The following is a 19,603-nucleotide window of genomic DNA, read 5'->3' as shown; positions in this document are numbered from 1 at the left end:
TTTCTTGGTTATAAAGCAACCTTAACCTTATACCTGAGTATGTGCGTTAACCTTATACTTGAGTATGTGCCTTGTGAGGGAATTTATTTGTACCAATTTCATTACCTAATGCAAAACATAACACTATTTCTTGGTGAATTCTCAATTGGACTACATTATTCTCTGGCTTAAACAAATACATCCTTTACTATCGCTACTATCATATCATAACACTACATAGTTTCATCAGGTTTAAGATCTTAGAACTGGAATATCTATTCTTTCTTAGCACTCCTTTCATAAGGTAAAATGATATCAAGTAACTTTTAATCAATCATTGCATACTAACATCCACAAAGGCATAAAAAATAGTGGAACACAACTTGTTATATTAAATTGAATGGAACACAACTTGTTATATTAAATTGAACAAATACTTTCATGTAAATCTTTTCATAATACTTTTATTGCTCGAACGTACATGGCGATGACAAAGAATCCATTGGTGAGCCATAGGGACATTCTGGACTTAAAATATAAGTTCATCTACAAAACCTAAAAACTTAGGCTCTGATTCCAACTGTAAATATCCAACTTTCTAAAATGAGGATCAGACCACTACTACATGCATATATAACAACTTTTTCACAAAATTTGACAAAATCCAAAAGAATTTAGTAAAATAAATTCCTAACATAAAATCTCGACTAACATAAATTCACTATTCAGGGTATCTCTAATCTTTATTTAAAAATAAATTAAATAAATAATTGAATGAAAATTCAAAGAATTTAAAATTTTAACTACTAAGCTAAAACTTGAAAACATAAGAAAAACATATGCAAAAGTGTTATCAAGTCCCAAGGCTCGGTCATGGATTCTTCTTGTCATTCATCAAGTTGTCTTTGTCCTTACCTGAAAAAAAAAAGTAGAGAAAAAGGTGAGTACAAGAATACTCAATAAGTGACTCACTACTGGGCCCACTAGGTGTATATGTTAACCTTCTTATCGAGACAAAGGTGTGCATCCCGAACATAGGTATAGGCGTAGGTATAAACATAAGGGGGAACCTAAAGGCACACTTTCATAGGAAGTGATTCTGAAAAGTCACAAAATCATAAGTATAGGTGGTGATCCCATAAGGACGCTGAAACATACACAGGGGATGTACACAATCCGCTAAAAGTGCTAACAGTTACCATCAGTTTATAATGCAACATACAATGTCCAAATCCATAACAAGCCATCACATATTATAATAATCATAGTAACATAACTCACGAGTTTCCAGAATAGTCTCAACAGTTATCCATCAGTCAAAACATTCCATCACGATAGAAACATGCTTTTAGTGAATTCATAGTCTTAACATCAACTTGAGGTTCCAGGGCGAACTAGTAATAAATCACTTACCTCGAATTATGCTGAACAACTAGCAACAAATCCCTCTTCGACTTGAGTCAAATTCTTGATTTGTCCTAAAACAAACCAATTTAATATCAAACCTTATAAACAAAACCTAAATCACTCAAAATGCACAACCAAAAGTCTCCAAACCCCTTACCTAAAGTGTCAGTTTAACCGGAACCACACTTGAGCTTCAATTATGAAATTCAATCCATACATAAGCCAAACTGAAGGTTTCAAACCCAAAATATAAAATCCAATCAATAATTAAATTCCTACCAACTTAATTGGATTAGTTGGCAAGAACCTAAAATAAGCTTACCAACAACTCATCAATCAGTCACCGTTCTTGCTAGACAACGATAATCGACACTCTAAAACTTTTATTAGCATCCAAAGCACAATAGGTATCACCAAATTGGAGCCGAACATCAATGGGTAAACAAGAACCTTAAAGAAACCCAACCTAAAGTGCAAACTTATCCAAAAATCCACAAATCAATGGCGACACAGAATGGAAACGGCGGTGATGCAAGTTTTCTGGCATTACCTTAACAACGACCGACACGGGAAACCAAATCTGGGACTATGATCCAACAACACTCTCGATTTATAGAATGATAGTGGTGCAGATGGCTGGGCTGAGAGGCAGAAGTCTGGCGAGCGACGGTGGACGACTTCACCAGAACGATGGAGATGCGACAGTGCATGGTTGCTTCGACCGATAGACGATATGCACATGCGAGGATCGACGGTCTTCCTTCGCATGTGGATGCCAACGTTTGGACGGTGGAGTGACATGTTGGGGCTGGCTAATGGGAACTAGCGATGTTGAGGAGCTGGGCGGTGGAAACTTGGTATGGTTGTCGGCGTTGAAGATACGAGGCAAGGGGGTCGACTAGAGCACGAAGAACCAATGGGTTTCAATTCTTTTTTTTCATATAATTATTTTTTTCCTTTTCTCAAACCCTAGGGGCGCGCACACACACATAATTTACTTATATAATTAATTTTTTCCTTTTTTCACACACACACATGCACGTGCAGACACGCAGACACGCACTTTTTCTTATTAAATTCCAATTTCAATTTAGATCCTTCTCGAATTCTAAATTCTTCCCCTTTTCTTAATTAACAAATCTTTAATAAATCAAATCCAAATAATTTAACCATCCCTAAAATTAAAAGGAGATAAAAATCCAATTTTTTTCAAGATAATTAATTCAAATCCTTAATGAAATAAATTTCAATTTATCCAATGAGGCTTTTCAATTATCTCAATTGGACAAAAAATTCATAAAATTAAAGGAAAATTGAACTCCATATTTAGAGATAAATAACTTAATTTTTTTCCCAAAAACTCGGGATGTTACATTTTATATTTATTTATTTATTTTATATATTATTATTATTATTATATTATATTTCTCTATATCTATATTCTCGTTGTGCGTCGTTGTGTTCCTCAAGTATATAACACATTATCAGCACGAGCTCCTGCCATTTTTTCCACTGAAGGTAAGTTCTAAAGGTTGGTCAGTTTTTTATTATAATTAATAAATTAAATGTTGTTTTGCATATTTGGTACATATTAAATTTTTAATATAAATACAATGTTTTGCGATAGTGTTATCACGACAAACTTTACGAAGTTAAAATTCGTAGTCCTTGACATTAATAACAATAATTATTTGTCATGGATACTCGACGCCAAAATTCACCTAGATGTTATGAATCTGGGAGAAATAATTAAAGAAAGAAATACAACGACCATACAAGAAAGGCAAAAGTCATGATTTTCCTTCATCATCATCTCCACAAGGGACTGAAAATGGAGTATTTTACAATAAAAGATCCTCATATTTTGTAGAATAATTTAAAAGAAAGATATGATCATTAGAAAACAATTATTTTTCTTAAGGCTCGTTATGAGTGGATGCACTTCAGGTTTAGGATTTTAAATCAGTAAGTGATTACAACTCCGCGTTATTTAAAATAAGTTCAAAATTGTTGTTACGTAGAGAGAAAATTACTGATGCGGATATATTGGAGAAGAAATTTTCCACATTTCATGTCTCGGATATGCTCCTGTAGCAACAGTATCGAGAGAAAAGTTTTAAACAGTATTCTAAACTAATCTCATATCTTCTTGTGGTCGAATAAAATAACGAGTTATTGATGAAGAAACACGAATCTCGACCAACTGGAACAACACCATTCTCTACAGTGATAATTGTAAATTTTAATTAATAATCATGGTCGAAGTCGTGATTGTGATAGAGGAAGAAATAATAATTTTCATTGTGGTCATTCTAGTCATCCAAATTTAAAAAAAAAATCACATGAAATGATGATCATAAAGGAAAAGCTCTACAAGATAAGAATTCAAAAGGTAATGAACAAAAATGCTTCTGATATGGTACGACTGAGCATTGGTCACATATTTTTCATACATCGAAACATTTGATTGATTTGTATTAAGCTTCCTCGAAGGAAAAAGGAAAAAATGTGGAAGCAAAATTTTGCATACCAGAATAATGATATACTTGACACAGCCCATATGAAAAATTTGGATGTGAAAGACTTTGAATCTCTGAAGAGAAAATTGACACATTTAATGGAATTTCATGTGTTCTTTTGACTTTGAGAATTTCTAGAATTAATGTTGTTTTTCTTTTCTATCTTCATGTTTTTTTTCTTTCTTAGTTAATGTTGACCTTTGTATATTCCAAGCTTGTTTTTCTTATTGTATTACTTTTTTAATGAAGAAAATGGATCATTTTCATATGTTGGATGATTAAAAAATAAGCAAAGAGGATTTATGTATGACAGACAATGCAATTACACACACAATACTTCCAAGTAAAAAATACTTTTCCAAATTGACAATGCTGAAAGAAAAAGTAAATACAATATTAAGTTCTACAAACTTGAATGAAGGTTTTGGAAAAACAAATATTATTTTTCCTAGAGGGATAAAATTTACAAATTGATAATGCATTCTATTCTAGTCAATCAAAAAGAAATCTTCTAAGTTTTAAAAATATACGTGGCAATGGTTATCATATTGAGATTGATAATAACAATAATGTGGAATATCTATACATTATCTCTACCGTCTCACATGGAAAAATTATAATGGAAAAGTTACTTGCTTTATCTTCTCAATTTTATTATGCTCATATACGAGTAATTGAAACATATGTAATAACGAACCGGAAGTTCTTGAATCAAGATATATTTGTTATTTGGCATAATCGATTAGGTCATCCAGGGTCTATAATGATGAGAAGGATTATTGAGAATTCAAATGGACACTCATTGAAGAGCCAAAAGATTCTTCAATCTAATAAATTATCATGTGATACTTGCTCTTAAGTCAAAATAATAATTAGACCATCACCAACCAAAATGGGAATTGAATCACCTGTGTTTTTAGAACAAATTCATGGTGATATATGTGGACCTATTAACCCACCAAGTGGATTATTTAGATATTTTATGGTATTAATAGACACATCAAGTAGATGATCACACGTATGCTTATTATCAAGTCGAAATTTTGCATTTACAAGATTACTTGCTCAAATAATTAAGTTAAAAGCACAATTTCCTGATTATACAATTAAAACCATTCGTCTTGATAATGCTGGACAATTTACATCTCAAGCTTTTGATAATTATTGTATGTCAATTGGGATAAGTATTGAACATCCTATAGCTCATGTTCACATGCAAAATGGTTTAGCATAATCATTTATAGATTGTTTGCAATTAAGTGCTAGAGCATTACTAATGAGAGCTAAGCTTCATACATTTGTTTGGGGTCATGCTATTTTGCATGCTGCGTCACTTGTGTGTATTAGGCCAGTAGCTTATCATAAGTACTCGCCATTACAATTAGTTTATGGCCATGGGCCAAATATTTTCTATCTGAGAATTTTTAGATGTGCAGTATATGTTCCAATTGCTCTACCACAATGTATTAAGATGGTCCTCAAACGAGGTTAGGAATATATGTTGGATATGATTCCCTATCAATTTTTAAATATCTTAAATCCTTGATGGGTGATATATTTACTACACGATTTGTTGATTGTCATTTTAATGAGATAAATTTTCCAATGTTAGGGGGAAGGAATTAGGAAGTTGGAAAAAGAAATTACATAGAATGCCACATTATTGTCTTATTTAAAAACCTGTATAGATCAATGTGAAGAAAATCGAAACATAATTCATTTGCAAAATACAAATCAGTTACCAGAAGCATTTATAGATGCAAAGAAAGTAACTAAGTCACATATACCAGTTGTTGATGTTCCATCAAAAATTAATATCCCAACACAGCAAGTTGTCACTAATGAGTTTGGAACACACCAGAAGCGTGGCAGACCAATGGGTGCGAAAGATAAAAATCTTTCAAAAAGAAAAATAGTCAATAGTAAAAAAGACTTGGTTGAGGATGTAAATACCCATGAAGAAATTCTTGACTAATGAGGAAAGTGTAATACGATAATAATGAGATTTCAATAAACTATGTCATGACAGAAAAAAAGATGGAATTGGACTAATGTAGTTATTGTCATACGATAATAAATATATTTCAATACGCTTAACTTTGGAGTTCTTATGATTGAGACACCGAAAAGGAAGGTGCACCTTGTTGGTATAGGTAGTAACTTTCAATTCTTTTAAGCCTTTCTTAATCATACTTTCATGTCCTCAGGATCCCTTTCGTTCGGATGTGATACCGGTTCATTCATGTACCCCTCCTAAACTCGGGTCGTTACATTATATCTAGAAGTGAGGATCCTGAACTAAAATCTATTGAAGAATGCCGACGTAGAAAAGATTGGCTTCAGTTGAAAGAAGCAATTGAGACAAAATTAAATTCAATTTGAAAACGTCAGGTCTTTAGACTAGTAGTCCGAATACCAGAAGATGTCAAACATATGGGATACAAATGGGTATTTGTGAGAAAAATAAATGAAAATATTGAGGTCGCAAGATATAAAACAAGATTAGTTGTACAAGGTTTTTCACAAAGACCTGACATTGATTATGGAGGAGACATATACTTCAGTGGTGGATGCAATTACACTAAAATATTTAATTGGCTTGATTGTGTGTGAAAGTTTGGATATGCATCTTATGAATGCAGTCAAAGCATATTTATATAGATTTCCTGATAATGATATTTATATGAGAATCCTAAAAGCATTTAAGATACTTGAAATATATAAATCAAAATTTCAGGAATTGTATTCAATAAAGTTATAGACATCACTATACGAATTGAAACAATCAGGACAAATGTGGTACAATTGCATGTGGATATTTGTTGAAAGAAAGATATCAAAATAATCTAATATGTCCGTGTGTTTTTTTAAAGAAATCACAATCGGGATTTGCAATTATAACTGTATATGTTGATGACTTAAATATAATTGGAAGTCTCGAAGAGTTTTCAAAGATAATAGAATATTGTAAGAAAGAATTTGAGATGAGAGATATCAGAGAAACAAAATTTTGTTTTAGTTTGCAGATTAAGCATTTAACATATGAGAAAACTCTTCATCAGCCAATTTATACAGGAAAAATTTTAAAAAGGTTCTATATGGACAAAACACATCCATTAAATATTCTAATGAAAATACATTCATTGGATATAAAGAAAGATATATTTCGACCTCGAGATGATAATGAAGAAGTTCTTGGTTCGAAGTACCATATCTTAGTGCAATTGGTGCACTTATGTATTTTACTAATAGTACAAGATCATATATTGCATTTTGAATAAATTTATTAACTAAATATAGTTTTTCTCCAACAAAAAGACATTGGAACGGAATTAAGCATATACTCCGTTATTTCCAAGGAGCGATCGATATGAGTTTTTTTATTCAAATTAATTAAATTTTGATCTAGTTGATTATGCAGATTCTGGATATTTATTTGATCCACACAGAGCTAGATCTTAAACAGGTGATTTATTCACATGTGAAGGAACCGCTATATCCTGGCAATCAGTGAAACAGACCATAACGGTCATTTCCTTAAATCATGCTAAAATTCTTGCAACTCACGAGGCTATTCGAGAATGTGTATGGCTAAGATCAACGACTCAACACATTCATGAAACATGTGTTTGTCTTTTAATAAAAATCTTCCAATGATATCATACGTAGATAATACATGTCATCCCAAATCAAAAAATGATATATTAAAGGAGATAGAATGAAGCATATTTCACATAAGCTTTTCTATATTCATGATCTTGAAGAAAATAGTGTCATTACTATACAACAATTTTGTTCAAATGATAACTTGGCAGACTTATTTACAAAATCATTGCTAACCGCAACCTTTGAAAAATTGGTGTACAACATTGGAATGTGGCGAATTAAAGATCTTAAGTGATGCTTCATGATGGGGAGTAAACATATTCTTTCAGAAGTATAAATTATATGAGTATATACTCTTTTTCCTTCACTACGGATTTTTTCATTGGGTTTTTCCTAATAAGTTTTAATGAGACATATCTCATATATATAATGGGCATCTATATTACGAATGAGGTGTAATTTAGATGTCTATTGTCTAAAGACCAAGTGTCACTTCTCCATTATCCTATATGTCGTCCATGTGTCTCAAGATTATATAATATTAGTGTCCATGTAATTCACCTCCTACTTGCCAAATTGCCTATAAATAATGACACTTGGTGGATTTTATAGAAACACATATTGGTGAGCAATTCAAAGAGATTAAGAAAGTGGAGAATTTGGAGAAATTTTCATAACTGTACTTTTGATATTTTATATTTTGTTATTTATTTATTTTATATATTATTATTATATTATATATTCTCCATATTTTTGTTGTGTACCGTTTTGCTCCTAAGTTTTATAATAAAATATATTTAATCAAAATTTTCTTTTTCTTTTTAATTTTTGTTTTTTTAATTCTTCAAAGTATACATAAATTATTGAATTATTCTACCAATGTTTATTTATATATTTTTAAATTTTTAAAAAAGATTTTACAATATTAAACTTTTAGCTGATTTTAATTTTGATTGTTTTAATTCTTCAAGAAAATATAAATTATTCACCGTATATATCCATATACTACCTTAATTTCAATTTTTGAAAAAAATTATACAATATTTTACTTTTTTAGTATACTTACTTGGAAAACATAATTCAATTTTAGCGTTTCTCAAATATACATGTGGAAATATGCAAATATTTTTTGGTCTTTGTAAAATTATTTTATGAAAATTGATTGAGTGATTTCTAATTATTTTGTAATTAATATTACTTAATCTAGATATATCAAAGCACCTAAAATTTCAATTTTGAGTCAATTTCCTTTAAAATGTCTAATAAATTTATAAACTTTCAATTTTATATCAAATAGATCTAAAAAATATTTAAAATGTTTACAAATTAACTATGTTATAAGACAGAAAAATTAGTTTTGTGTCTAATGGAACCTTAAATTTTAGATTTTATAGTTGATATAGATACATTAGTTTTAAAAAGACGTCCAAGTGTACCTATTAAGTACAATGTTAAATTCAATGTCTAACATAACATTTAATTGTTCAGTTTATCTAATTTGTAAGAGATCTATTAGATGCAAAATAGATATAGAAATTTATTAAACACAAAAGTCGAGAATCAAAGACTTGTTAACGTTTAAGATTATATATAAACACATTAGTGACTAAACTTTTGAGCTTATATACATATATAATTATTAATAACTTAGCACAAAAGAGTGATTATTGATAGAATTTGAGAAGATTTTTTTGGGCATAATGGTCAAGCATTACACCATAAATTTGATAAATAATGTTTGGCAGCAAGCAAAATGGGGCCAAGAAATGTGTACAAGTTGTGTTTATGGGCAATCACATGGGCAGCTTCAACTTTGTCAAAAAGTGGTACAAAAGAAGATGCCAATTTCTCAAACATCAATAATACCAAATGCCAACCCAAAGTCTTTGTTTGGTTAATTAGGGTTTATTGATTTGGATTCTTTTCTCTTACAAAATATTAAACTAATTAATTATATAACTCAACTAAATTGAAATTTATTTTTTTTATTTAATTTCTTTTTTGTATTTGTATTTGATTTGATTTACAAAATGCTAATAATACTCTTTTTGTAGTGATTGTAGTCATTGTTTCAACTTTTATAAAAATAGAATTTTGAGTACATCTCTTTCAAAATTCATAAATAGATTTACTAATTTGGTTAAATTAGATGGAGTAAAATTGATCTAAATGAAAAGCTTAACAACTATTTGTATGGATTTGAAGATTTGAACCTCCAACTTTGTTTTTTAAATTCATGTCAACATTTTAAAGTAGAAAACATTATAAAATTTAGCAAACATCTTATGTATATTCCAATAAATAGCTCAAAACTTTTCAGGAAAAAAAAAAAAAAAAGCTCAAAACAATTCTAAAAATTATTTTATGGTAGGAAGGGACATTGAATTAGAAAAAAGAAAATTATATAACCACAAAAAAAACACCTATCCATAAACCTTCTAATTAATAGATTCCTAAATAAGATTCAACTTTTGTGTCTAATTAATTAGTGACCTATTCAAATTTTTTTATCAATTCATGAATGTACTAAACAAAATCGAAAGTTTAAGTGTTCTATATTAAACATTATATTTAAATTTATTCGGTGTTCTATATTAAACATTATATTTAAATCTATATTGAATAGAACAATTAATTTCTAAAATTTGCAAATGTGTGGAGACCAACTAAACATAAAATTAATAGTTCAACGACAAATCTCCAAATTTAAAAACTAAACTTATAATTTAGGCTCTGTTTGGTAACCGTTTTGTTTTTTGTTTTTGTTTTTGAAAACTAAATTGATGTACACTACTTCTATATCTGTATTTCTTCTTTTATTATCTACTTTTCACTAATGGTTTAAAAAATCTAGCCAAATTTTGAGAACTAAAAGAAAAGTAGCTTTCAAAATGTTGTTTTTGTTTTTAGAATTTGATTAAGAATTCAACCATTGCATTTAAAAAAGATTCAAATCATGATAAGAAATGTGAATGACATATACTTAATTTTCAAAAACAAAAATAAAAATAAAAAACGAAGTGATTACAAAACGGCCCTTTAACTTTAATATATATATATATATAACCATGATATGAGCCCCTTAGAAAATTTAATATCATATTGGTAGCCAGCTGCCTTAGAAAATGTTTATTGGTAGACAAAGCAATGAAAAATAGGGTACCCAACTTTTCTTTAAAAATACTACATTTTTGACCCACACTTATGTCTCATTGTCCCACACCTTGATTGGCATTATTTAATAGGCCATCTCCATTTTCCCCCTCTTGAAAAAGATGGAATTGGAATCCAATAATACCTTTTATCAAAGTTTTTACCTTTTCTTACATTAAATAAGTTGGTTAATTTATAATTTAACCCAAGGTAATAAATAATATATCACTTTATACATTTTACTATCTTTACATTCAATTACTTTTAAGTCATTTTAATCTAATCTAAATTATTACTTACTCAATTCACAATATAACCAAAAAAAAAAAAAATGATACTATACAAGATTGTAAATTTAAAGGCAATTTGTTGTTAAGACACTTAATATGTATCCTTCTTATGACTTCATGGTGACTCAATCTCCTAATGAAGAAAGTTCTCTTTCCATTTGATAGGTATATATATATTAGTTTTTTCTTCTTTTTATGAAATTTCTAGATCCACCCTACATTTGTTTGAACTAGAAAATCTATATGGTATATTAAGATTATACTACATTAAACTAAGTTCCACATGATATTTTAGGTTTGTATATATATATATACACACACATACATACATACATATAAAAGAACAAAAGCTTAGCTAAATGGTTAAAACACTCTAGAGAATCTGAGTCCAATGACTTCACGTTGTCTCCTTAAGACAATTTTACTCATTCTAATGCCTAAGTTTTTTGAGTAATTGTCTCATAGGATAGGACATATTAATTTTCTTATGGAAGCAACACTTTGTCCACAAGATCCCAACGAACTATATTTTGTGAAAATAAATCGAACTTGAACCAATTTATAAAAAGGGAGAAATGTTTTTATGGGAGAAAAATATCGGTTAAAAATTCTTTTTTGTCTATTCGAATCGTCATGCATCTTATTCAAGTTGGTTAATTACGTAAAGACATGTTCATTTATGAAACGATAGAACTTTACACGAATAGTCACTACTATTTATTCCCACGAACCACAACTAATTTCTTTAAAAAGTTGTAAATGTTAGTGTCATTCGATGTGACGTGATATTCTAAAAAGAAAAAAAGAAAAGTCACATAAAGAGTAAAGTGAAATCAATGAGAGTAGATTTGAAAAAAAAAAAGAGATAAATCCCATTACATGATAAGGGTAAGCTAGGGAAAAGAAGATAAAAAGAAATGAAAGAGAAAAGGGTTTCTCCATCATCTTTAGTTTTTGCATATATGAAAGAGCTTGAAATAAAATTGAGAGAGAATTGAAAGAAGTAAGAAATAAGTTAAGAGAGAGAGAAAGAGAGTAGCAATGAAGTTCTTGTTCCAATGCCCTTGTTGTTCTTGTTTCTGCTTCATGAAGCCTAAACAAGGCAAGCCAAAAGCTCAAGATAATCAACCCAAAAAAGAAGCCAAAAAAGATCAACCACAAGCTCCACCAAAGGAAGAGAAGAAAGAATAATCAGATTTCTTTATCATTATCATTATTTTCTTTTCCCAAGAAGCTCAAACAGTGTATGTACTCTCCAAACTTCTATAATCTGCATTAGATCTGCCTTTATGGGCTCAGAAGTTGCAGCCCCTGTCTAAGATTTGCCTTGGATTTTATTCTTATAATTGTAATAAATTTTCTGTTCATCATCCATTTTTATGTATCATTTTGGTTTGATTCCACGTTTTAATTAAGATTAGATGTTTGTGTCTCACTTTTTAACTTTTTTTTTTTTTTAATAATATCTATTTTTCGAAAAGAAACTTTAGTTAGGTCTACTTGGAATGACTGAATAAGTGTTTAAAAATTTTGTTTTTAATACTTGAGAACCCTTTTTAATTTAGCATCTTAATTAGTTTTTAAATTAATGTTTTGAGTAGTTATGTGTAGTTAATTTTTCTTTTTAAATTTGTAATTGGGATGTTTTGACATAGTTAATGTTTAATGCTTTTAACTCGTTTAAGTTTGAGAAATAGATTTTACGATTTAGGATTTTTCTTTTCGCTTTCGAATGAGGGTTTTAGTTGATTTTATCGGTTAGCTTTTAGGTGATTTTATTCTAAAATACTCAATGGAATATTTTATTTTATTCCAATTTAAAATTCTTGTTTCTAGTTTACTTGTTTATTAGTAAAATTCTAAAATATGTTCCATAATTTTTTTAGTACAACAATTATGGATAAGGAATTATACTTCCGACCTCTTGAATCGAAGTGTATGTCAATATTACTAAGTTAAGTTTAACCTATTACATCATTTCTTAAACTTATTTTTGTTAGGTTGTATGGAATTACAATTTAATAAGCATAATGGTAAAATAGAAAGATCCATATGCACTTTTGTCCCTCTAAAATTTTATCTACCATTTTGTAAAATATTTATTATGGAAATGTATAGTGTATATCATTATATAGTAATAATAATAATAATAATAATATCGAAATAAGGTCTTGATAAACGTGTTGACTCCATAATTTTATTTGGAAACAATTTTGTTTTTAGGTTTTTATAGCGAGATTTTAAAAATAGAAAAAATAAGAAAAATTATTTACACAAAATAGTAAAATTGTAATTTTTTTTTTTTTATAGAGATTGATAAAAGTCTATCAGTATTTATTGTGTTTTTTTTTATTTCTATAAATAGTTTAACATTTTATGAAAATTTTATTTTTTTATATTTGACGAAATTTATGTTTGTTGCTCTCATTTTTTGAATTATGGAAGAAAGATAAGATCTCTAATAATCCATTCTAACTTTTGAGTGTTTAATGTTATAAATGAGTCATTTTAGAAAAGAATTGAATTGTTTGGAAACTAGTTTTTGGAATAATTTTAAAATATATTTTAAACAATTTTTATAAAAAAAAATAATAATGAATTTTTTGAAAAAAAAAAACTTTTTTTCTCTAATCAATTCAAACGGCCGTGAAAATTGATAAACCTAAAAAGTAGATTCTCTAATGTTATTTTCTCGAGTTTAAAAGTTGTTTTTCATCTAAATTTGCTAGGAGAAAGCATTTTCATCTATGGAACATGATATATATATATATATATATTAGAAAAAATTGTATAATTAAATAAGTGAAGCAGGCCGTTGATATAGCTGGATCACATTTATTAAAAGACACATATTTTACGCAATATTGACAATTATGTAGCCACAAATCGCTTTCGAAAAAGACATGTTTATATTTATTTAATAAATAATATTAGGACAAATATCAATTTGTATGACCCTAATTTTGAGAATTTATATCAACTGATCCTGAATTTTCATTATTTATAATTTTACATCATCTTCTAAATTTCGTTAGATCAATATCGTATAAAATTTTAAAATTGAATCAATTAAATTTCTAAAGTTTGCAAAAGTTGTACAACTATTCTTGTTTTTTTTTTAAATTAAAAAACTTCATTTAAGCTAAACATACAAATATAATCTTGAGAAAACCGACAAATCTCGAAGTTGAACAACAAAATTAATTACAGTACACGCTAGAGAGTGAGCAACCAATTAAAAAAATTGATCAATTACAATGAAAGTGTTCTTATTTATTTATTTTTAAAAAATAAAGATAAAAGAAGATCTTGTTGGATTGAACTTTGGGCACGCACATCAAGACTAAGCTTTGGATTGTTTATATTTTATTTCGATATTTTTCAAAGGATAAAGAGGATAAAATGATATTTTCTCAATTAAAAAAAAAAAAAAAAGATGTTGTATTGGATGTCAACTTGAATTTAGGGATTTCCAAATATGTCTTCAACTTTTTAAATGTTATAAATATGTAAAAAAAAATTAAACTTTTCCAAAAATAGAGCATTAAAATACATTTTAAATCTTTCAATATTTTAAACTTTTCAACTCTTCACTTTAGTAATAAAATGCATTTTAAATCTTTCAATATTTTGAACTTATGTTGGAACAACTATTTTACGAAACACTAAGAAATAGCAAAAGAGATTTTTTTTCTAGCCAAGAAGTTATCTAATTTTTTTAAAAAAAAAAAATTCTAAACAAATTTTCGGTACAAAAAATATTGTTTCTCTTCTAAACTCCACAAAATTGAACTTAGAGTAGTTAAATAAGATTTAATATGTGCCTTATAAAAATAAATTTAATATACCCCACTAAATTAAAATCCGGTAACAAACAAATGACAATCTAAAAAATACCACGTGTTTTCTTTATGATTTACAAAGTTTGTCGGTGCTCATGGATTGGGAATGTCCATATTTGAACTTTTCAAACAATCTATGGAGTTGCCCGCCTTTGACATACCAGTCACTTGTCGATTGTCGATTGTCGTTGCCAATAAGTTTCTATACGATTTTCTCTCTCTCCTCTCTGTGTGGCAACCCTCCCATTTCCAACATAAAGTAACCCTAATTAAAGAAGATATATTTAATTACAAAATTGTCACAATTATTTATGTACATAAATGCCCTTTAATTTACACCACTTAGAATAACTAGTCATCTTCAATCGTGTATCTATGGTACATCAAATATATTAAGTGTCTATTAATAGTCTATCAAGCGTGTATCAAGTGTATCATGTGTATACTAGTAGATCAAATGTATCAAGAGTATCAAGTGTATATCAGTGGTGTATCAAGTGTGTATCAAGTGTATCAGGTGCGTCTGTACTTTTTCTAGATTTAGTGGGCTGGAATTGTGTTGGAACAACTATTTTACGAAACACTAAAAAATAGTAAAAGCGATTTTTTTCTAGCCAAAATTATTATCCACCAAACAAGTTTAACTACCATAAGAAGTTATCTTTTAATTTAAAAAACAGATAATATCTTTTTAAAAAAGAACTTCTAAACAAATTTTCAACAAAAAAAAATATATATATATATATATATATATATATTGTTTCTCTTCTAAGCTCCAAAGAATTGAACATAGAGTAGTTAATTAAGATTTATTATGTGCCTTATAAAAAAAAATTAATATGCGCCACTAAATTAAAATCCGGTAACAAACAAATGGCAATCTAAAATGTACCACGTGTTTTCTTTATGATTTACAAAGTTTAGTCGGTGCTCATGGATTGGGAATGTCCATATTTGAACTTTTCAAATGTTCTTACTCAACTTTTCAAACAATCTATGAACTTGCCAGCCTTTGACATACCATCGATCACTATCCATATCACTCGTCGATTGTCGGTTGCCGTTGCTGGTAAGTTTCTATATGATTTTCTCTCTCTCATCTCTGTGTGGCAGCTCTCCCATTTCCAACATAAAATAACCCTAATTAAAGAATATCTATTTAATTACAAAATTGCCACAAGCCTTTATTTATATAAATGCCCTTCAATCTACAACACTTAGAATAACTAGTCATTTTCAATCATGTATCAATGGTATATCAAGTATATTAATGGATGATGAAATGGAGTCTATGTACTTCAACTCTATCTGGAAACTTGTAAATCAACCACATGGGGTTACACCTATAGGTTGTAAATGGATCTACAAGAGAAAACGAGACCAAACTGACAAGGTACAGACCTATAAAGCCAGACTCATGGCAAAGGTTTTACCCAAAGAGAAGGAGTTGATTATGAAGAAACTTTTTCTCCTGTTGCCATGATCAAATCAATAAGAATAATTCTTGCCATTGCAACATATTATAACTATGAGATATTGAAAATGGATGTCAAGACAACTTTTCTGAATGGCTATCTTGATGAAAGTATTTTTATGTCTCAACCAGAAGGGTTCATAAAAAAAAGGACAGGAACAGAAAGTTTGTAAGCTTAATCGATCCATTTATGGATTGAAACAAGCCTCCAGATCCTGGAATTTAAGATTTGACACTGCGATCAAACCTTATGGTTTTGAACAGAATGTTGACGAACCTTGTGTATACAAGAAGATAGTCAACAAAACTGTAGCATTCTTAGTTCTATATGTTGATGATATCTTGCTCATTGGGAATGAGACAAGTTTTCTTGCTGACGTAAAGAGTTGGTTAGCAACACAGTTCCAAATGAAAGATTTGGGTGATGCTCAGTATGTTCTAGGAATACAGATCTTTCGAAACCAAAAGAATAGAACATTGATAATATCTCAGGCATCTTATACTGACACAATGTTGTCAAGGTATAATATGCAAAATTCCAAGAAAGGTTTATTACCTTTTAGGCATGGAATTCATTTGTCAAAGGAACAATTTCCTAAGACACCTTTTAGAAGTTGAGAAGATGAACAGAATTCCATACGCATCTGCAGTTGGGAGTTCGATGTACGTTATGTTGTGTACACGCCCTAACATATGTTTTGCGATTGGAATCGTCAGCAGGTTCCAATCCAGTCCAGAACACGATCATTAGACTGTTGTCAAAAATATCCTCAAGTATCTAAGGAGAACGAGGGACTATATGCTTGTGTATGGACCTAAGGATTTGATCCTTACAGGATACACTAATTTTGATTTTTAGACTGACGTAGATTCCAGGAAATCTACCTCATGATCAGTTTTCACTCTTAATGGAGGAGTTATAGTTTGGAGAAGCATTAAGCAAAGTTATATCGCTGACTCCACAATGGAAGCGGAATACGTGGCTGCATGTGAAGCTACTAAAGAAGCAGTATGGCTACGAAAATTCTTGGCTGATTTGGAAGTCGTTCCAGATATGTACTTGCCTATCACACTGTATTGTGACAATAGTGGTGTTGTTGCCAACTTAAAGGTGTTGGAGTTGATGCCCTAAAGTCTCGTGTCTTGTAGTTTGTAAACAGTTTGTACGAATGCTTGTGTTGTTAATATATGATATTTACTTCACATCTTGTATTTTGCTCAGTTGTTTGTTTTATTTGCTTTACCACAAACCAACAAACATAAAATCTCTGGTTATCAGTATGTGGCTCAAGCATGTATGTGGTGACATATAAGTGGATCATGTCTTGAGTGATAACCAAAATGATCTGTAGTATATGGATATAGGAGGGAAACCTTATCTTGATAACGCTACAGATACGGCCCGCTTTGTGGAATGGTCACAAGTATTATGACTTGTCACAGATGGTCTGATCCTAATCATTCGTGTTGCGGACATGTGAGCTAGGGTGTTCAATACAAAGAGTTTATATAAGACCTGACTACGAAGTGTTGACGTCTCGTTATATAACATCATTCATGATAGAGGCTTCACTTCACTAGGATGACCACAGGTAACATGACCTCAATCCTGAGTGAGTTGGGAACTCCTGCTATTGAAGACGGTTCTTTGATTTGTATGGGTGCGAGTGGCCAGATCGCCGATTTAAACCTACCATTTTGGGGATTCTTCTGATTTGGGAGCTGGGAACTCAGCTACACAAGATGGAATTCACTCATTTCCCGAGGCAGAGGTAAGTAGATAGATAGCTCCCTTAAGGGCTGATTCCAGGGCTTGAACGATGTAGCGCCACACACCTTCTTTTGGCCTGAGAGATGTTCACACATAGTAAGACTATGTTGTATTGTTCATTAGAGGAATCAGTGGTACTTAAGGAGTGAGATGTAACTACAGGGGCATAACGGTAATTTGGTCCAGCTGTACTTACGAGCATCTGTGAAGGGTTATTGTACTCATGATTGGTTATATCCGATGGACATAGAAATATATCTGTGGTAAGAAGAGTTCAGTTGTTGGTCTTTAGTGGAATGCCTGATAGTTAACGGATGGTGGATCTTGTAGCTAAAGAGTTTAGTCAGCTATTCACGTACCGTTAGAGCTTCGAGCCACAGGTCCATTAGGTCCCCTAGGTAGCTTGGATAAAGTCGAGAACCAGTATTTGAGTTAATTTGAAATGTTCAAATTGACAAGAGGAAGTTCAATTATATATGATATAATTGGACTGGTTAATTATATATGATATAATCGGCAAATGTATGAGATACATTATTTTGGAGGAAATTAGATATAAATATGATTTATATCAAGTAGAGGATAAAATACTATAGTAGATATGTGATATCAAACTATAGGATAAAAATATAATATGAATATATTTATTAATTAATCAGTTGGTTAATTATAAGATAATTATGCTAAATTTCACGTTCGGACGTGGGTAGTGGACAGCGTCGGTTATTGTAACCAATGAGTTAAAATGAAAATTGTTTTCATTTTTGCGTCATCTGTCATTTTCCCAAAAAGATTTCGTGAAGCACGCGTTTGAGAATTCTAAGCGATCGCTTAAGAAAATCAAAAGACTATACGATAGCTCTTCTCCGCCTAAACGATCGCACACTCTCGCCTACACGATCGAATAGCTTCTTAAACGATCGTATAGTGTGTCGATTTAACTAAACGATCGTATACCTTTTCCTAAACGATCGTTCAGTAAATATTACACGATTGTGTAAATCCTCCTAAACGATAAGCACTTCTGTTATGCGATAGCGTTGTTTTCCCTCCCACTTGCTTATCGCCTACATGATTTGTGTTTCTTCCTTCTTCTACCAAATTCATCAAACCCCACCCTTTGGGTTTTCACTCCGAGAATACCCGGGGCTCTTTAGTGGTGGTGTCGTCCCTGTTACGGTCGTGAGTCCACCTTGTTCATGCTACTGCAGCCGACACTTCCGCTGGATGTTGATAGATCACTTGGAGGGTTTTTGCTATGTTGGAGTTCTGAAGATTAAAGATTGTCTTCAACTAGTATGGAATTCTGTCCCTTTGTTAATTTGTTGTTCGTAGCATGCCGATAATTAGATTTGTTTGCATAACTGTGTATGTTGAATGTATATTATATGTATTTCGGTCACAGTGAGATCGGAGCGATCCAAACGCGCTCATGGAAATCTTAGATACGAGATCTTTCAATTTCTATGAAACATCCTGAAGGTACTTGGGGTATAAGATGCTTCACTTAAACCTTTCATGTTTCTTCTAAATAGTCCACATCGTAAGTCTATCCTCGGCCT

The 19,603-nt window shown here is 30.3% G+C and overlaps 1 protein-coding gene and 1 long non-coding RNA gene across 2 annotated transcripts; one reads left to right on the top strand and one right to left on the bottom strand.

Moving 5' to 3' along the window:
• Positions 1-416: 416 nt before the first annotated feature.
• LOC120087148 (uncharacterized) lies at positions 417-2,382 on the bottom strand. Its single transcript, XR_016532464.1, has 4 exons — positions 1,709-2,382; positions 1,544-1,613; positions 1,393-1,457; positions 417-894 (listed from the first exon to the last, which is right to left on the bottom strand). It is a non-coding gene; the product is annotated as an uncharacterized LOC120087148 (long non-coding RNA).
• Positions 2,383-11,827: 9,445 nt separating this feature from the next.
• On the top strand, positions 11,828-12,389 carry LOC120085277 (uncharacterized). The gene has a single exon (XM_039041187.2). It carries the CDS (start codon positions 11,996-11,998, stop codon positions 12,143-12,145), a length of 150 nt encoding a protein of 49 aa, XP_038897115.2. The 5' UTR covers positions 11,828-11,995; the 3' UTR covers positions 12,146-12,389.
• The last annotated feature ends 7,214 nt before the right edge of the window (positions 12,390-19,603 follow it).

This window comes from Benincasa hispida, chromosome 9 (genome assembly GCF_027475165.1).
Source record: "Benincasa hispida cultivar pf3 chromosome 9, pf3_genome.v1.1, whole genome shotgun sequence".
Classification (NCBI taxonomy): domain Eukaryota; kingdom Viridiplantae; phylum Streptophyta; class Magnoliopsida; order Cucurbitales; family Cucurbitaceae; genus Benincasa; species Benincasa hispida.
This window is presented reverse-complemented; position numbering and strand designations above follow the sequence as displayed.